This window comes from Euphorbia lathyris, chromosome 2 (genome assembly GCF_963576675.1).
Source record: "Euphorbia lathyris chromosome 2, ddEupLath1.1, whole genome shotgun sequence".
Classification (NCBI taxonomy): Eukaryota; Viridiplantae; Streptophyta; class Magnoliopsida; order Malpighiales; family Euphorbiaceae; genus Euphorbia; species Euphorbia lathyris.
The window spans coordinates 127364691-127381608 of NC_088911.1; the positions used below are offsets into that span (position 1 = coordinate 127364691).

The 16918-nt window shown below is 33.3% G+C and overlaps 3 protein-coding genes across 3 annotated transcripts; 1 reads left to right on the forward strand and 2 right to left on the reverse strand.

Moving 5' to 3' along the window:
- Nucleotides 1-1320: 1320 nt before the first annotated feature.
- LOC136219888 (uncharacterized) lies at nt 1321-10251 on the reverse strand. The gene is made up of 3 exons (XM_066007467.1): nt 10187-10251; nt 7088-9805; nt 1321-1670 (listed from the first exon to the last, which is right to left on the reverse strand). Exons 2-3 carry the CDS (start codon nt 7462-7464, stop codon nt 1598-1600), a joined length of 450 nt encoding a protein of 149 aa, XP_065863539.1. The 5' UTR covers nt 7465-9805; nt 10187-10251; the 3' UTR covers nt 1321-1597.
- Nucleotides 10252-10839: 588 nt separating this feature from the next.
- On the reverse strand, nt 10840-12179 carry LOC136219889 (uncharacterized). Its single transcript, XM_066007468.1, has 2 exons — nt 12005-12179; nt 10840-11242 (listed from the first exon to the last, which is right to left on the reverse strand). The coding sequence occupies exons 1-2, from the start codon at nt 12093-12095 to the stop codon at nt 11118-11120; spliced, it is 216 nt and encodes a 71-aa protein (XP_065863540.1). The 5' UTR covers nt 12096-12179; the 3' UTR covers nt 10840-11117.
- Nucleotides 12180-12322: 143 nt separating this feature from the next.
- LOC136219887 (pentatricopeptide repeat-containing protein At2g36980, mitochondrial) lies at nt 12323-14624 on the forward strand. The gene has a single exon (XM_066007466.1). The coding sequence runs from the start codon at nt 12486-12488 to the stop codon at nt 14352-14354; it is 1869 nt and encodes a 622-aa protein (XP_065863538.1). The 5' UTR covers nt 12323-12485; the 3' UTR covers nt 14355-14624.
- The last annotated feature ends 2294 nt before the right edge of the window (nt 14625-16918 follow it).

The window sequence follows — 16918 nt, forward strand, 5'->3', positions numbered from 1 at the left end:
CCGGCTCTTAATCAATTTTCAGCAACTGTAGCACAGCTAAATCAAACGAACCTTTAATCAGCTTCCTCCTTACTTTGGTTTTAAATTCTTGCTATCAACCTTCTCTGACCCGTGGATCATCACTCGTCGGGATTAATATCGTTCGGAGAAACCAAAGTGTACAAAGCTGCCGTATAGATATATGGATCTATACGGATTTTGTCAAACTTATCCTCTTTGCTTCTAAACCTTCTAAACATTTGATTATTTCTCAACATAATTCATTCTGGAAGAAATACATAAACTCCGTGTATGACAAAAATACATAAGAGACTCTGCCGAGTTCCAAGACTTGTTATCACAGTATTCTTTCATCATCCATATCTCCTTCCAACTGTTAACCGAAAAGTAAAGACAAAGACAATCTTTATGCTCAAATAGCCCTACAACACCATTTCACCAAACTAATCCGCGGCTTGAACCTAGAATTCTCAGAAAAGTTGTTTGGTATGGTAATTTGAGAGGATCGGATAGACTAGAGGAATCATCCAAAGATAAAGTTTCGTAGTCTAAAAGATGAATGTGTGAGCAAGTAGAGAAAATGATTTTTTTAGGGTTTTGAGATGCTCGTTTAGAGTGAAGATTGATGAATTCAGTATCAGAGATTAAGGAATACCATGTTTTGCAGGCTGATTTGAAGGTAATAGAGATTTAGAAGGCAACCGTGAAAGTACATCGGCGGTAATGGCGTCCGGGATGTAATCAGCTTTTGTCATTTTGGTGTAGCCGTAATTGAGTAGTTATGTGAGAGAATGAACTTATTGCCGTACTTATACAGTTAATTAATAAATGAGTTGATCCTATTTCTAAGTTTGGGTCGGGAAAGAGTCTTCTAACTAGTATTAAATACTGTCTATCAGAAACCAGCAAACAGACACTAAATCTATGTTAATGTTATCATTGGTATGACTATTTTATGTGCCCAGGTACTTGTTTGTATAAAGATAAGTTTAATTTTAAAAATTAAAATTTGTTGTTCTCTATGTAGCACAATTTGTCATTTTATTTTGTTTTTTTTTCTATCTGAATTTGATGTGTCTGTTTTGAACATGGGTTTAGGGTTTACTCTTTAAAGTTTAATCAATTAAAAAAGCCCTTGTTCACTCATAACTATTATGATTTTACTCTCAGTTTTATACATTTAATCCATATATGACATTATGCAATTGAATGAAATTGAGTGAAATTAGAGTGTTTCATATTATGAAATGAAATGAAATTGATTCAAATTGTGCGAAATTGATTGAAATTTGCGTGATATTGAGTAAAACTCTTCAAAATCTTCGCATTTTGACAGAGACATGTCACATTTGAGGAAATAGCGACTCGCAATTTTATATACGGGTTCGCAACTTACAAAAATTATGAAATAAGCTTCGAAGGTTTCCTGCAAAATAGCTAGCTGTGGAGAGGGCTTTCGTTCTTATCGCTCCGGGAATGTAATAGAAGAGTCACAGTCCCTTCTCGACCAGATGGAAATTTTACACCTTCGGCCTCCTCTTTCTTTTTTTACAAGCTTGTCTCCGTCAGTCTTGATGTCGGGAAAACCGCCTGAGCCCTAAACCTTTACCGAAAGCCTGAGCCCATGTGCGTGCGAAAGCTTTTGGCAGTTATAGTTCGCATTTGAGGGACTGCGAATCATAATTTAGATTAACAATTTTATATAAAATGTGAAACAATCTTACATTATAACCGCTCAAGTCAACTTTAATTTGGTTATATTTAACAAACTTAATTATTAAAACTTTAACAAGTTTTTTGTAGTTATGTTTGTAATGCACTATATATATAATAGACATAATTAAAGTTTAAAATGTTCAATGTAACAGTCAAACCATAATGTTCAAATTTTCAGTAATATAAGTGTAAAATTGATATTGCTTAGAACGTTAGAGATAAATATTAGAATTGAATCTACACTTTTCAGTAAACATTTGGGTCAAATTTAATCTTTATCCCTATATTTTATTATTATTATTTATTATTTGAGATTTATGGTTCGATAAAATAAAAAGAACAAAAATATATTTTGAACCACATAATGTTAATTTAACTTTTTTAGTATTTTTTTTTTTTTGGTAGAACTTTTTTAGTATTTAACCTACACGATTTGAGATAAAAAGAAGAAAAATAATAAAGAAAACAAAATAAGTTTTAACCCACTATAACTCATCCAATCCATGTAGGCCATGTTTGGTAACAAGCTTTTTGGAGTAAAAATTAGAGGTTTGAGCCACTTTAAAGGTTTTGACTAGCCAAACCTGTAATGGTGGTGTTTGGTGAAGAGGTGTTTAAAATAGCTTATTGGGTCCAAAAAGCTCATTTTATGAGCCTTTTCAATTAGCTTATTATTCCATCTCTTTTTATGGATATTTTTGCCCCTAATTAATCTATATTATATAATATAAAACAGTAACGATGGAACTGAGGTTTCACTTCCTCATTTTTTAGTGATAAAAAATTTAATATATTAATTTTAATTTTATTATGTATATTTATCTATAAAAAGATTATTTTATCTCATATATCTAAGAGTACTACAGAATTTAAATTAACCCCTAAAATCTCTCTAATTCTCTACATATCTATATCTATATATAATATAAAACAGTAACGATGGAACTGAGGTGTCACTTCCTCCTTTTTTACTGATAAAAAATATAATATAATATATAATATATTAGTTTTTATTTTATTATTATATTTATCTATAAAAATATTATTTAAAGTAAATGTGAAAATCAAATAATAATATTTAATTTATATAACACATCTATATATAATATAAAACAGTAACGATGGAACTGAGGTGTCACTTCCTCATTTTTTAGTGATAAAAAAATTAATATATTAATTTTAATTTTATTATGTATATTTATCTATAAAAAGATTATTTTATCTCATATATCTAAGAGTACTACAGAATTTAAATTAATCCATAAAATCTCTCTAATTCTCTACATATCTATATCTATATATAATATAAAACAGTAACGATGGAACTGAGGTGTCACTTCCTCCTTTTTTAATGATAAAAAATATAATATAATATATAATATATTAGTTTTTATTTTATTATTATATTTATTTATAAAAATATTATTTAAAGTAAATGTGAAAATCAAATAATAATATTTAATTTATATAACACATTTATGTCATTAAATGTAATTATTAGATTGTATTTTTTATTAATATTTATATATTAAGATGAATCCGTGCATCGCACGGGCCAAAAACTAGTAGTACTTTATAACAACAACAAAGCCTTAGTCCTGAAATGATTCAGGGTCGACTAACATGAACCATCATATAAAATCATGAAATCAAGTCGTGTCAGCGTCACAAATTCTCTCCATCCACTCTTTCCTATCCACTACCATATTTTTCTCAATCCCCAATACACTCATATCACTTCCAATCACCCTCCTCCCAAATAAATGTTTTATCACGTTCTTATTTGTCATTTTACATAAACAGCTATTAGCAATCAGCTAAATTTTACCAAACAACTTTACACAATCCGCTAGTCAAATCAGCTAGTCAAATCCGCTAACCAAAAATGTAATCTGCTAACAACTAACAGCTAACATCTAATTGTCAAACAGGGCCATAACCCAACTCACTCAATCCATCTAAAAAAATTAAGATTGGTTATATAAAAATCATATTGGGTATAAAAATTACAATTACATCATATCACAAAACTTAATTCTAAATATGTCATTATTTTTTATATTTCAAAAAATAAGTATGATTTTATACTCTCATTTATAAATTTAAGTCCCCAATTCATCAATTTTAACCCTAAAAAATATATTCTAAACTCATGATTTATAAATCTTAGTCCTTAAAATATATTAAAAATGATAATTTTTTTAGTTTGACATCATTTAAATAATCACTTGACATAGTTGTAAATAATTTTTGAAAAATGTATCTCCATGTAAATTTTTCAAAAAATTATTTCAAGGGTCAAATACAGGAATATCATAATTAACTACAAAATTACAACTAAGTCATATCACTAAATTTATTTCTTAATATGTCATTATTCTCTATATATTATGATTTTATACCATAATTTAAAAATTATAGACTCCAATTCATAAATCATAAACCCTAAAAAATATATTGTAGACTTCTAATTTATAAATTCTAATCCTTAAAATATATTAAAAGTACTGATTTTACTAGTTTGACCTAATCCAAAATTATGACTTGACATAGTTGTAAATAGTTTTTGAAATAGTTTTTAACATAGTTATAAAATGACCCACGAAACCTGTCATAACTCATTCAAGCCATGAAGTAGTTTTCTTATATAGATTGGATAAAAATCCAATCATAACTCACTCAGCCCAAACACCTCTAGTTTTGGTTAGATATGATAAGATTTTATTTTATTTTATTTTTAATGGATTGACTTATTCCATATCTTTTGTTAAAATTATATTGATATTTTACATATACTATTCAGAGTGTAAAAGATCATGTCAAGTTGGACAAATTTAATAGAAGTATTAACTTAGGGTTCACAACTGTTCATAAGTTTTGAAAAATAAATAGACAAGTGTTACCAAAATAAAGTCGGGACAAAGACTAAAATTAATTTTGGATAGATAGGGACCGATAATGTCTTTATCAAGCCAAATAGAATTGATTAGAAAATAATTAATCATCGACTGCTTTATAATATAAAATAAATTAGGGTTGGCAAGGAAATCAGATTGGAACAGCATGCCAAATACTCTTGTGGTTTAACCTAGGGGGTTAAATTAAATAGAATCGTATTATTCTATATACTAAATATTAATTATATATGATTCAAAAAAAATATTAATTTTTGATAATAAATTTAACAACTTAATAACTTAATTAATAAGTTAATAAAATAATTAACTTATGGACATTGTTTGAGCTACTCAAGTAATTCCTGAGCTCTTGCCAATTGATTTTAAATAGTTTTATCTAGATTAGAAGTAGATTAGAAATGAATTGCACAAATGCTTATAATTGGACGAATTAGGCCAATTCCAATTTTAACTTCCAGCATTGAATAAATTCACGAATAGTTATATGATTTCTCGGTTCGAGACTTGTCTGGTATTCTTTAGATACATCATTTTCCAATTAAAGTTTTCTGCGTACGTTATGACTTGAATTCAAAATCGAATTTAAACGATTTGAAGCCCTAAACCACTCAAACCAACATTGGTGATTAATAGGAAAGTTGAATTGTACATTTAATGTATAATAATCAATTGATGGTGTAATATTACTAAATATGGCCAAAATTAAATTATTACATTTAAATAATATAATACTAAATATTTGCATATCATAAAAAATATAGGAAAATACCAATTTTTCTTTTTTTATAGATGGTTCCATTTCTCGGTTCGAGGTCCGTCCCAACTATAACTATACATTAATAATATTAACATGACATGATGATACACATTTCATTAAGAAAAAAACAATCGTTTCTTAAAACATCTCCAATAGCCTTTTAATTTAGCTTTTAAGTTAAAATCTTGAAGATAGAGAATTATAAATCAGATCCTCTCCACCCTTAATGACTCATTATTTCATTTTTCATTAATAATTTAAGTGTTGTTAGAGATGATATTTATTAGTTACTCTTAAATAATCAATTATTTATATTATTTTGGCTTAATAGGCACTCAGCCTCCTAAACTTGTAACTTTTTTTTCACTTCCCCTCAACTTAGGGGACAACCTCTCAACCCCCTCAACTCTCCGAAAACATCACATACATCCCCTTACACCCCTATGTTCGGTCAAAATATTGACCCATGTAGAAAACACGTTTCACTGTTGACCACACCAATGTCATGTGTCATTTTTTTTATTAAATTTTTCCATTGAGACCTGCTCGGCGAGCAAGCCCAATTGTGCTCAGCGAGCAACTACCAGAGATGGATTTCGATCAGAATTCTTATGCCTGAATGGGAAAAAAAAAAAAAAAAGACACGTGACATTGGTGTGGTCAATAGTCAAGCGCGTTTTCTACACGGGTCAATATTTTGACCGAACATAGGGGTGTAAAGATCTGTATGTGATGTTTTCGGAGAGTTGAGGAGGGTTGAGAGGTTGTCCCCTACGTTGAGAGGGTCAGGTGAAAAAAAAGTTACAAGTTTAGGGGGTTGGGTACCTATTAAGCCTATTATTTTTAGAGAATTGAATAAAGGTCTGTTTGGATACTTGTTGTTTGCTGTTCTTGTTTGCTGATTGTTGTTTCTGTTTGCTGGTTGCCTTTGGAAAAGACTGTTTTTCCAAAAAGCAGAGGTGCTCTGCTTTTGTAAAAAGCTACTTTTCAGCTATAAAAGCAAACAGATGATGTGGAACCAAACACCAAAAATTCTATCTTTTAAAAGTGAAAAAACAAACAAAATGTGAAAAGTATGTAAATAAACACCTTCTAAGAATGGAGCACAAGGCTTTCCACTTTTCTCTACACTATTTTGACACCACCAGCAATTGGAGATGTTCTAAATGTCTAATAATCTGCATCTATAATCATAAAATCAGTTGCATCTAATCATAAAATCAGTTGTCTGATACGTTAATCTTCTAAAAAAACTTGAATGGAATTCAACAATTTTACCAAAACTAAAACAACAACCTATATATGTTTTTCTACAATAAAAACACTAAAATCTAGTAGAAATATTGATCTAAGAAAGAAAATGGTTGAATACATTACAGGTTCCTGAATTTTATCAAAAAAACCGATCAACCCCGTGAATTTTAAGAGAGTCTTGTTAGTCCTCTAAACTTATTTCAATTAACATATTAACCCTTAAACTGATTACAATAACCTATTAGCTCTCTATACTTGCTTAAAGTTATTAGCGTTTTACTTGTTCTGGCTAATGAAATATTTTAAACAAGTTCAGAGGACTAACAATAAACCCCTAAAGTTCAGGAGACCAATCGGTTTTTCTAACCAAATTCAAGGCGGCTGATGTATTAAACCCGAAATAAAATAAAAATGAAGAGAGGGAAGGAGAAATTACGGATACCCTAAAGCAATGCAAGTTTCCCAGAAGAGCCTATCATCCATTTGATCAACCATTTTCCTACTTACTAACTTAGACTCCGCTTCATCTGATCCACCCAGATCATCTTCTACCCATCTTTTTCCACTTCTCCATTTTTGGTTTTTACCAGCATCATCAAAATCTTGATAATCACCATCATCTTCTTCATCTTCACAATCAAAAACTACTCTATAAGAAGATTCACAGCTACATGATTCAGCATCATCATCAACATATTCACACCCCATAATCACATCCTTACACAGCTTAAACAATTCCTCATTCTCTGTCTCGGAGTCTGCACTGCCCTCAATCAGAAGAAAGGAGGAGATATCCACCATTCTATTCTTCTTCTCCATGAAACAACAGTTGTATGATATCTAATTGCTCTATTTAGAAGTATTTGCTAAGTTAATCACATAATTAATTAACTTATGTGTCTGCTTAGCATTGATTATATATATGTTTTGTCAATAGTTTTGTGTTAATCATGGTGATTAGACTTCACCGACAATTTTTCACCTTTTGGGTTAAAAGGTATAGTAGTTGGTGGGTTTCATGTCTTGTAATTCTTTTGGAAAGAGGAACAGAACTCTTCTTTAATTGGTGGAAACAAGTCAATTAATATGTTCTAATTAATCACCTTATCATTATTAAACTCATAATTAGTTCACCAGATTGACTAGCAGCAGGCAGCAGACAGCAGTGCAGAGCATTATAGCCATAAGTTTGTTCAAGATTCTAGAAATTAACCCACTTCTAGATGTTTCAATTCACAAGAAGCAATCATCAAGTCTAACTATGTAGGATGACTACATCCATATAGGTGAAGATTTAGTTTCACCATGGTTAATTTCTCAGCTATATATATAGCCCAACTATGTTTACCGACAATTACTAAAGTTTAGAACAGTACTATTTAATTTTAATAAAGTTATTTCGATCAATTTGTATACTAGACACATAAGAAAGTTGACGAAACATGAGATAATTGATTATATGTCAACTAAGTGTTATCTCGAATAAAAATATAATCAATTGCCTATTGTGTTAAGTTAATATTCCGATGAGTTTTTATATCAATCTACCGAAATTACTTTATTAATGAAATTTATTGATTTTTGTGAAATAAATCCTAAACTTGTAAATGCATTTTACCCAACTAAGTTTAGGCTACTATATTAGTGGGTTACAAGCTGATGTGTTGTTACTATATGTAGTCTAGGTAACCCTGATGCTATGATGACTTAATGTTTAGTTTATATCTCATTTTGCTGAATTCTCTAAAGATTTGAAGTAGCTTCCAGATGTGGGAATTGGTTGCCTCAAATGTGAAACGATTGTTTCACAAGCTTATTTACTTGATTACAACTTTAGCTTTTCATTAAAATAATCAAATATTGCTGATCACTACTCTAATCAGCATTTTTGTGATGCGACAGCAATTTACCCACCAACTTTTCTTTTCATGCTTACCTAATAATCAATATAAATTTGTATTGGTATATATATTACTAAGAGATATCGTATAAAACAAATTAGATACATGGCATATAAGAGTCCTCAAATCAACTGCCACGTGTTGCAAATTGGACATTCGGATCAATCAAGAAGCTTCCGTAAAACATTTTTCCTTTGAGGAAAACTCACATGCGGCTAAGTTAGAGACTCCGTACTACGGAGGACATCTCCTAAAGTCAGACTCCTAACATAAAAAGGAATCCTAGCTCACAAAAGATTCCTAAAAAAAGAGGGTTTGACCCTAGCTCTATAAATAGATAGGTATAGTCACACTTAATGGCATTAGGTCTGTCCCAGACCCCAAATAAACCTGTTTATTTTTGTACCGAGCTTGGGATTTATAGAAATACTTCTTGAGCCCAGTTTATTTGATGCAAACTGAACTAAGATTAGAAATAAATATTTTTTAAATCTAAACCTGTGAGGTCCAGTCCAAACTCGACTCATAAATCTAAGCATGTACCATCAATTTTAACTAAACCCGCTACATCCTAAAGAAAAACTGCAACAATTATAACAATCTGAATAAACAAAATAATTACGAGCTCAAATCTCACTAAGATGAGCCTATAACAAGTTTTCTCAAATTGAATGACCTCACTTCCTCTTGTTTTACAAGTTAAGACTTGATAGTCCTTAGAATGAAAAGAAAACCATCCACTCAGCGTCATCAAATTCTAAAAGCTATACAACCTCTCCAAATTGGCCATGAAGCCGAATTGGCCCCGAACTTGAAAACGACAAGTTAACTCCTTAAATGTACTTAAAGTGTTTATTGCCTCTCGAGGTTTTTAAGGTGACTTGTTAGCTCATGAACTTGCTTAAAGAAACTCTATTGAATCTCTTTAACTTTCTTAAACTGATGCACGCTTTAACTTGTCCAAATCATCCACATGCTATGTCACGTAGGATTTAGGAAGTTAATCGTGTCACTTTAAATAACTTCAGAAAGCTAATTGGTCATTTTCAAAGTTGGAGGTGTCATTAGATTTTCTGGACAAGTTTGGGAGGCTACGAATGTACTAGTCCAATTCTAAAACTTTGGAACCGCCAGCAAAAAATGATAACAGAATAAGGAAATATGCATTCACATTAGAGATAATGAACTCACCTAATTCTGAAGTGAACAATATCTTCAAATACAGATAGCATTAACCAGCTGGGTTCTGCCGACGCGTGCTGTAACATCAGCATAAACATTCATTCAAAAGCTAAAATGATGTTTGCTAGTGACTCCAGCACTATGCCTCATATCAAGTAGTGTGTACTGCCACTACTGATGCTGTGTGCACGCTGACCTAATACAATAATTAAATATGCATAACTTTGATAATGTTGTCATATCCATGTCATTAAACCCCATTCTTTACAACACTAATTATGTTTAGAAGCCAAAATCATAATTAAAAAGGAGGTTCTACTAACTCTGAACCCTGGAAGGGCTGCATTGAGCCACGCGGGGAAAAGGAATGCCATGACAGAAAGATCTTTCCTCTTCAGGAGGCACCTAGGAGTTATAGATATGAATCAAAGCAACCACAAAGAAATAAGAACACTTACAAACATGAACAATCACAGCTTGAGATATTGGCTCTACGATCCGAAGGTAGACGGACGATCATGAATATCGATAAGAATCTGTTTGAAACGATCATGAATTCGATAAGAGTCTGATAGTCTTCAAACAGTGGATGCACTCGATTTCGATAACTAGTTAGTTTATCAGAAGCTCTGAATCTACTAAAACAGTCAACAAATACACAAACAAGATAATATCCCTCATACTGCTATTGCATAAAAGTGAAATTTTTTGTTCATCATTGGTACCCAAAGCAAAAGAACTTAATTCTCAGCAGATGTGCCCTTAGACCGTTAAGAAATTTAATATGCATAGAATTTCATATTTTTTTGGGAAATTGATCATTGCCTTTGTGCAGAAAGAGTTGCAAATTGTCCAATTCATCGTACAATCATGAGGCAAAAAACCAGTTTAAGAAAGAGGAGAAACTAATAGATATTTGGAATATCATGCTCTTATGGATGTTTTAGTTTTTCTTTTAAAAAACAAGCTAGACGTGCTGGGGTTCAACAATCAGAAACCTAACAACCTCCAGACCAAAAATAAAAACAAGTTCAGATTGTGTCAATTGTAAAATCGACAACCTTTCAGTTTTGATGTATCTGTGTCAGCCTAAATGTTCTATAAAGAGACATTACAACAATATTTTCTTACCCTTGCAATATTATTGATCTATTATCAGAATCAAAAATTACAACAAAGATGGAGTAGATTGCGTAACTGCCAAATATGCTTGAGTAAGTTTTCAACAAAGTAAATAAAACTAAACAAGAGAAGAGATTTCCAAAACTCAAATGGCTAAACTAGTTCTAAAATTATACTGTTTGGCGTGACAAACTTGGGCTGCCCATATAAGTAAACCATCAAGAGTTAACCTTGCAAAACAAAATCTCTGCACCGGACCTTCAAGAATCAGGAATTTTTTCTGGGTTCAGCATCATGATTTCTCCAAGGATTTAGAGCATCTCTCATTGCTTGAGCTTCAGGGGAGCTCTCCCAAGCCCGCTTCTCAGACTCCAGAACAGTCACTTTATCATCTAAACAAAAACATCATGGAGAATCCAATTAGATGTTAACTAAACCTTATAGTTTCCCTCACATAATGTGTCAATATAAGAATTCTACCAAATAACATCAAATAACAAGGACAAGAATCTAATCAGACCGAAGGGGACCCAAAACCCTCTATGTTTTCTCACACAAATTGAATACAGCAAATGCATGAATGAATTGGTAAAACTCGTGTCCAAAACACACCTCATCAGCACCTCATACCTCAGAAATAAGAGATTGATTTTGAAAAGGTAAGCGAAACAGTTCTATTAGGTTGTCAAAGAGGCTTGGTTATGAAGTCTAAAAGCATGATTTCCAACTCACAACAATCTTCTCATAATTTCATAATATTTCAAATCTGAGAAGAGCATTTACTGGAATACAACATTGCAAAGCTGTAGTTGAAAACATTAACATACAATAGTACTTCAACAAGTAGCGATCAGGGAAAGAAAACAACCTCATTTTATTACAGAGCTATCAAACTCTCAAAATGGACAACCTATTTTCATAACAAATATTTGTTCAGATGATATACAATATCGTTACCAATTGACCCTTTTGAGGCTCAAAATCACAATACCACCATTCAGATCATTTTTGGAAGAACTGAAAAGGGAGTAAAAGAATACTGAAAACTTCACTTCACAGAGACATAAATTAATAGAAAAAACTAAATACGAAACAGATTACTGAAATTAAGCAACAATGGCAAAAGAAACGAATGAGAAGGAGGGTTCTCACACAGAAGCCGGTCTTGACCATGAAAAACTCCATAGAAGCTCCAACTAAAGCAGATCCTACCGCTATTTTCACATACCAATCCAGAAACTTCATTCTACCTGTAAATGCAGTCGTCGTCGTGGTCGTTGTCGTCTTCTTCTTCTTCCGCTTCTTCTCAGTCTGTGATGCTCAAAATCTCGGCTCTGAAATTAATCGAGAACAAAAGAAAAGGTTTTGGGCCTTTGAAGACCCATATTAATCAAATTGGGCCCCCATTCACCCATTGCTCTAACCGACGTCGTTTAACACAAACTGCTCATCAACGACAGCGTGTAGTTTAAACGGCATGTCAGAAGACGGAAGAGAGCGAAGTGCGAAAAAACAATGCAGTTCATTAAATTGAGTCCTGGGGCTAGTTCATTTTAAGATTGATTCCTTGGCTACAACTAGCTTTTTGATGGTTCTTCCTCTTTAATTGTTAATCACAGTGCGAGTGATAATGACATGCAATCTAACTTGTTTCAGATCACCTCCAAGATTGTTGCTTTGGGAAGATCAGGATGTATCGGGCACGCTCGCAAACTGTTCGATGAAATGCCTAACAGAGACACAGTTGCTTGGAATTCAATGCTCACTTGCTATTCTCAACTGGGTCATCATCAAGAAGCGCTTTCTCTCTTCCATCAAATGAGAACAAGCAATTCCAGACCAGACAACTTCACATTCACTGCAACTTTAAGTGCTTGCGCAGGTTCAGGCTCCCTTTTAAAGGGAACCAAAGTTCATGCTTTAGTCATTGTCCTAGGTTATCAATCTTCATTGCCAGTCAATAACTCCCTTATAGATATGTATGGAAAATGCTGGAATGCTTTTAGTGCTAAAAAAGTGTTTGAAGATATGGATGTTACTGTTACTAATGAAGTAACATGGTGTTCTCTTTTGTTTGCTTATACAAATTCAGGCCAATTTAAAGCAGCAAGAGAGGTGTTTGATTCAATGCCTAAAAAGGTAGGTATTGCTTGGAATACAATGATTTCTTCACTCGGTCGGTACGGTGAAATTGAATTATGTTTAGATATGCTTAAAGAGATGCAGCAGAATCTCTGTGAGCCTGATCAATGGACTTATAGTGCTCTTATAAGTGCTTGTACTGAATCATCAGAGTTTTTATTTGGGTGTATGTTGCATAGTGTACTCATTAAGAGTGGTTGGAGCTTTGCTGTGGAGATAAGTAATTCAATTATGAGTTTTTATGCTAAACTTGGCTCTTTGAATGATGTTATAAAGGTTTTTGAATCTACTAGGCTGCTAACTCAGGTGTCTTGGAATGCTATTATTGATGCTTACATGAAAGTGGGAAACATTCATGAAGCACTTCTAAAGTTTCAGTCTTTGCCAGAAAAAAATGTTGTTTCTTGGACATCTATGATTACAGGTTATGCTAGAAATGGATATGCAGAAGAAGCTCTTAGATTCTTTGTTGAAATGCTGAATAATTGCTTGCTTCCAGATGATTTTACATTTGGACCCGTCCTCCACGCGTGTTCAAGCTTGGCGGTACTAGGGCATGGAACAATGATTCACGGATGTGCAATTCGAAATGGTTTTAATATGTACTCATATGTTGGCAATGGCCTAATCAACATGTATGCTAAGTGTGGAGACCTAGATAGATCAATTCTAGCCTTTGAAGATGTATATGAAAAGGATTTGGTCTCTTTTAATGCTATGTTATTCGCGCTTGGGCTGCACGGAAAGGCTTCCCAAGCCTTACAGTTATATGCTGATATGATAGCATCCGGGACAAAACCTGATAAAGTCACTTTCATTGGCTTATTAGTAACCTGTAGCCACTCAGGGCTTATAGAAGAAGGTCGTATGTTCTTTGAATCAATGAGTTCTGTTCACGGACTTCCATATGAGGAAGATCATGTGACGTGCATGGTGGATATGCTCGGGCGAGGCGGATACTTGGCTGAAGCAAAAGAATTAGCCAACAAGTATTCAGTAACAGGTGATGTTAACTGCAGCAGCGGCAGGACAAGTGAGGTTCTGCTTGGAGCTTGTTGTATACATAATGAAGGAGAAATGGGGAGTCATTTGGGTGAGATTTTGAAGGTTTTGGAGCCTTATAAAGAGATAAGTTATGTTGTTCAATCTAATTTGTACTGTGAGAGAGGACAATGGAAGGAAGCAGAGATGATAAGAAAGGCAATGTTAGATGAAGGATTGAAGAAAACGCCTGGTTGCAGTTGGATTGAAGTGAGAAAGGAAGTGACATATTTTGTTGCTGGAAACTACTTGCACCCTTACATGGATGAGTTGTGTAAGATTTTACATTTCCTTGATTCTGAAATGAGAAATCCATGTTAATTAAAAAGTCTGGACACTTTGCATACATGTTAACCAAAGTGTGAATAACAATCATCATCACAGCTGTAGCGGAGCCGGCCTAGTCATCCGTTTAGGACCTTCTATTTAGAGGGTCTTTAATCCGAGAATATGATGGGTCGGATGAAAAATGAGATATATAACACCTCATTGAGAAATGATTGGTTTAAAGTTGTATAATTGTCATATTTTCATTGGTAAGGTCTAGTGGACCGAGACCATAGTAGAATTTCTCTTCAATCTATTTTTTTTTATAAAATATAAAACCTATTTCAATTATAGTACAATAGTTATTAAGATCTCAATTGTTAAAAATTATTCATATAAATAATTATTATTCCGTATTTGAATAGTAATCATATAAATACGGTCAGATAAAATAAAATCGAAAGCCGACAATGATAGCATACATTTGTTGGTCCCGTGTAACGTAGTAGGATTAGTTCCAGGGGGGTTAGGAACTAATATAATTTTTTCGCTTAATAATGCTGACTTAATTGAATGTTAGATATTTTAACTCAGCTTTTGGTCAGCAAGGCTGAGTGAGATGTAAGACAGCTTTAATCAGATACTGACTAGAACTGTTTTAATATTGAGTTGGGAAATAACACTTTAAGTTAGTTTCCAACTCAGCACTCTTGTTACTCAGCGTTGGATTTTACAGATTATTTACTGAGCAATTTTAAGCAAGCAACACATACATATATATATATCAAGAGAAAGGGTTAGAGATTACTCAGCAGACATATCCTGGTTCGGCCTCACCGCCTACGTCCAGTCTCCGGAATCCTTCCGAGCTTTTTCAATCCTCTACTGAGCTCTTTAAAGGTAAAGCACAAACCGTTTACAATAGCAACTGAGTATGCAAGAGTACCGTCCTCTATTCGTCTACTCAATCATATCTACCACTGAACACTATAACCGAGTATTCAGATTTTCTCTACCATTGAGTACTATAACCGAGTACTCAGCTTCACTCTTCTAACCTTTTACAAATGATAAGAAATTGTTCTTAATACAACAAAGAACACTTTAGATGACAGAGTCAATCTAGACTTTTACACAATGATTGGAGTTTGGTGTAAGAGCTTGCTTTTTCTATTCAAACAACTTCTCTTTTGGATTTTCGACTTGGTGAAGATTTTGCTTGTCTGTATATCTCTTGTATGTGTCGTGTGTTTATCCAAGTGATGATTTGGCCTATTTATAGCAATCTTTGTGGCTTCAATCATTTGAATTCTGATATAGCCGTTGTATGATAAACGGTCTTCTTCGTCATCACGTGGCCAGCTTCCAGAGGTGCAGGCCAATCCTGTCTTCTGTTTTCACCAGACGCCAGGTTTGCCAGTTTCGTCTTCTTGCGCCAGGTTTGTCTTCTTGCGCCAGGTTTTGTCTTCTTGTCAAAAGTCAGACGTCCCATGCATCTTGAAAAGGTCTTTAAAACGGATTTCCAAGACTTCTGATTTGTGTCAGACCTTGTCTGTTAAGTTGACGGATCATTGACACTGACTTGGTTGTTACTCAGCTTGACTCAGCGGCTTCGCCTTCAAGCTTCTCTGAAGAAGACATTTCTTTCGTAAAGCTGAGTTGCGTTCTACTCAGCTTCTGCTGTGTGACTTGTTCATGCTGACTTTGTTCTGTCTTTCTTTTATAGACTTTCAGTTCCTGTTCTCGTTAGTCAACTTACTCAACATTAAACAAACTCATTAGTACAATTAAGTCAAAGCACTTAAATTTAATTGTTTTAATCATGGGAATAATTTTGTCAAATCAAAATCATGTGGAAATGGGTTTCAACAAACTCCCCCATTTTGATGTTGGCAAAAGTATTCAATTACGGAACTCAGTGTTGAGGTTCCCCATGACAGTTGACCTTTTCTATTCTTCTGAAATTACTCCCCCGTAAGGGTTGCATCTACTGACTTAGTTCAATTCTAAACCTTCTAAGATTTAATCGAAGTGAGCCTAAGGTCAGCCTTCAGAGGTAGATCAAATACTTAGAACATCTAGTCATTTACTCAGTTTTGATACTTAGTTAAGTTCAGGTATCAGAGTTGGGTTCATTTATCAGAGTTGAGGTATACTGAGTATATTTTACTTGTTTAATGTTTATGTTCACAAGTCTTAATTGATTGTTGTTCAATGAGTAGTTACATAACTCAGATCAGCATATAAACACAGCAAGTAAGCATCGCACATATAAAGACAGTTTGTAGAAAAGAAGATGCTTATATAGATAGTCAGCTTAACAAAGATAAAGCATGCCAGATACAAAATTACAAGTCTCCAGCTAAGTCTAGTTCTAGATCTATTTCTTTATATTGGCTTGAACTTGGTTAGATTTGTCTTTGGGCTTGGCTGTTCTTTGTTGCTGACTTTGGTTGCCCGGGACAGCAGAAGTTGAACCAGGCTTCTGCTGAGTTTGACGTTGAGTTCCGTCAGTTGGCTACTTAGCTTTATCTTTCTCCCCCGTTTTGCCAACATCATTTGACGGAAGGGGAGGAGCATAGAATGTCCCCTGTTGAACAGCACGAGTCAGTATGGTG

What these genes read in the sequence shown, in the direction of transcription:
- LOC136219888 (XM_066007467.1), bottom strand. Translation starts at nt 7,464, where the DNA reads ATGGAGAAGAAGAATAGAATGGTGGATATCTCCTCCTTTCTTCTGATT. An exon ending in GAAACTTGCATTGCTTTAGG is followed by an intron (nt 1,671 to 7,087) that starts GTATCCGTAATT and finishes TATGATTCGCAG; the next exon opens with TCCCTCAAATGCGAACTATA.
- LOC136219887 (XM_066007466.1), top strand. Translation starts at nt 12,486, where the DNA reads ATGCAATCTAACTTGTTTCAGATCACCTCCAAGATTGTTGCTTTGGGA.
- LOC136219889 (XM_066007468.1), bottom strand. Translation starts at nt 12,095, where the DNA reads ATGAAGTTTCTGGATTGGTATGTGAAAATAGCGGTAGGATCTGCTTTA. An exon ending in CATGGTCAAGACCGGCTTCT is followed by an intron (nt 11,243 to 12,004) that starts GTGTGAGAACCC and finishes GTTTTTGTTTAG; the next exon opens with ATGATAAAGTGACTGTTCTG.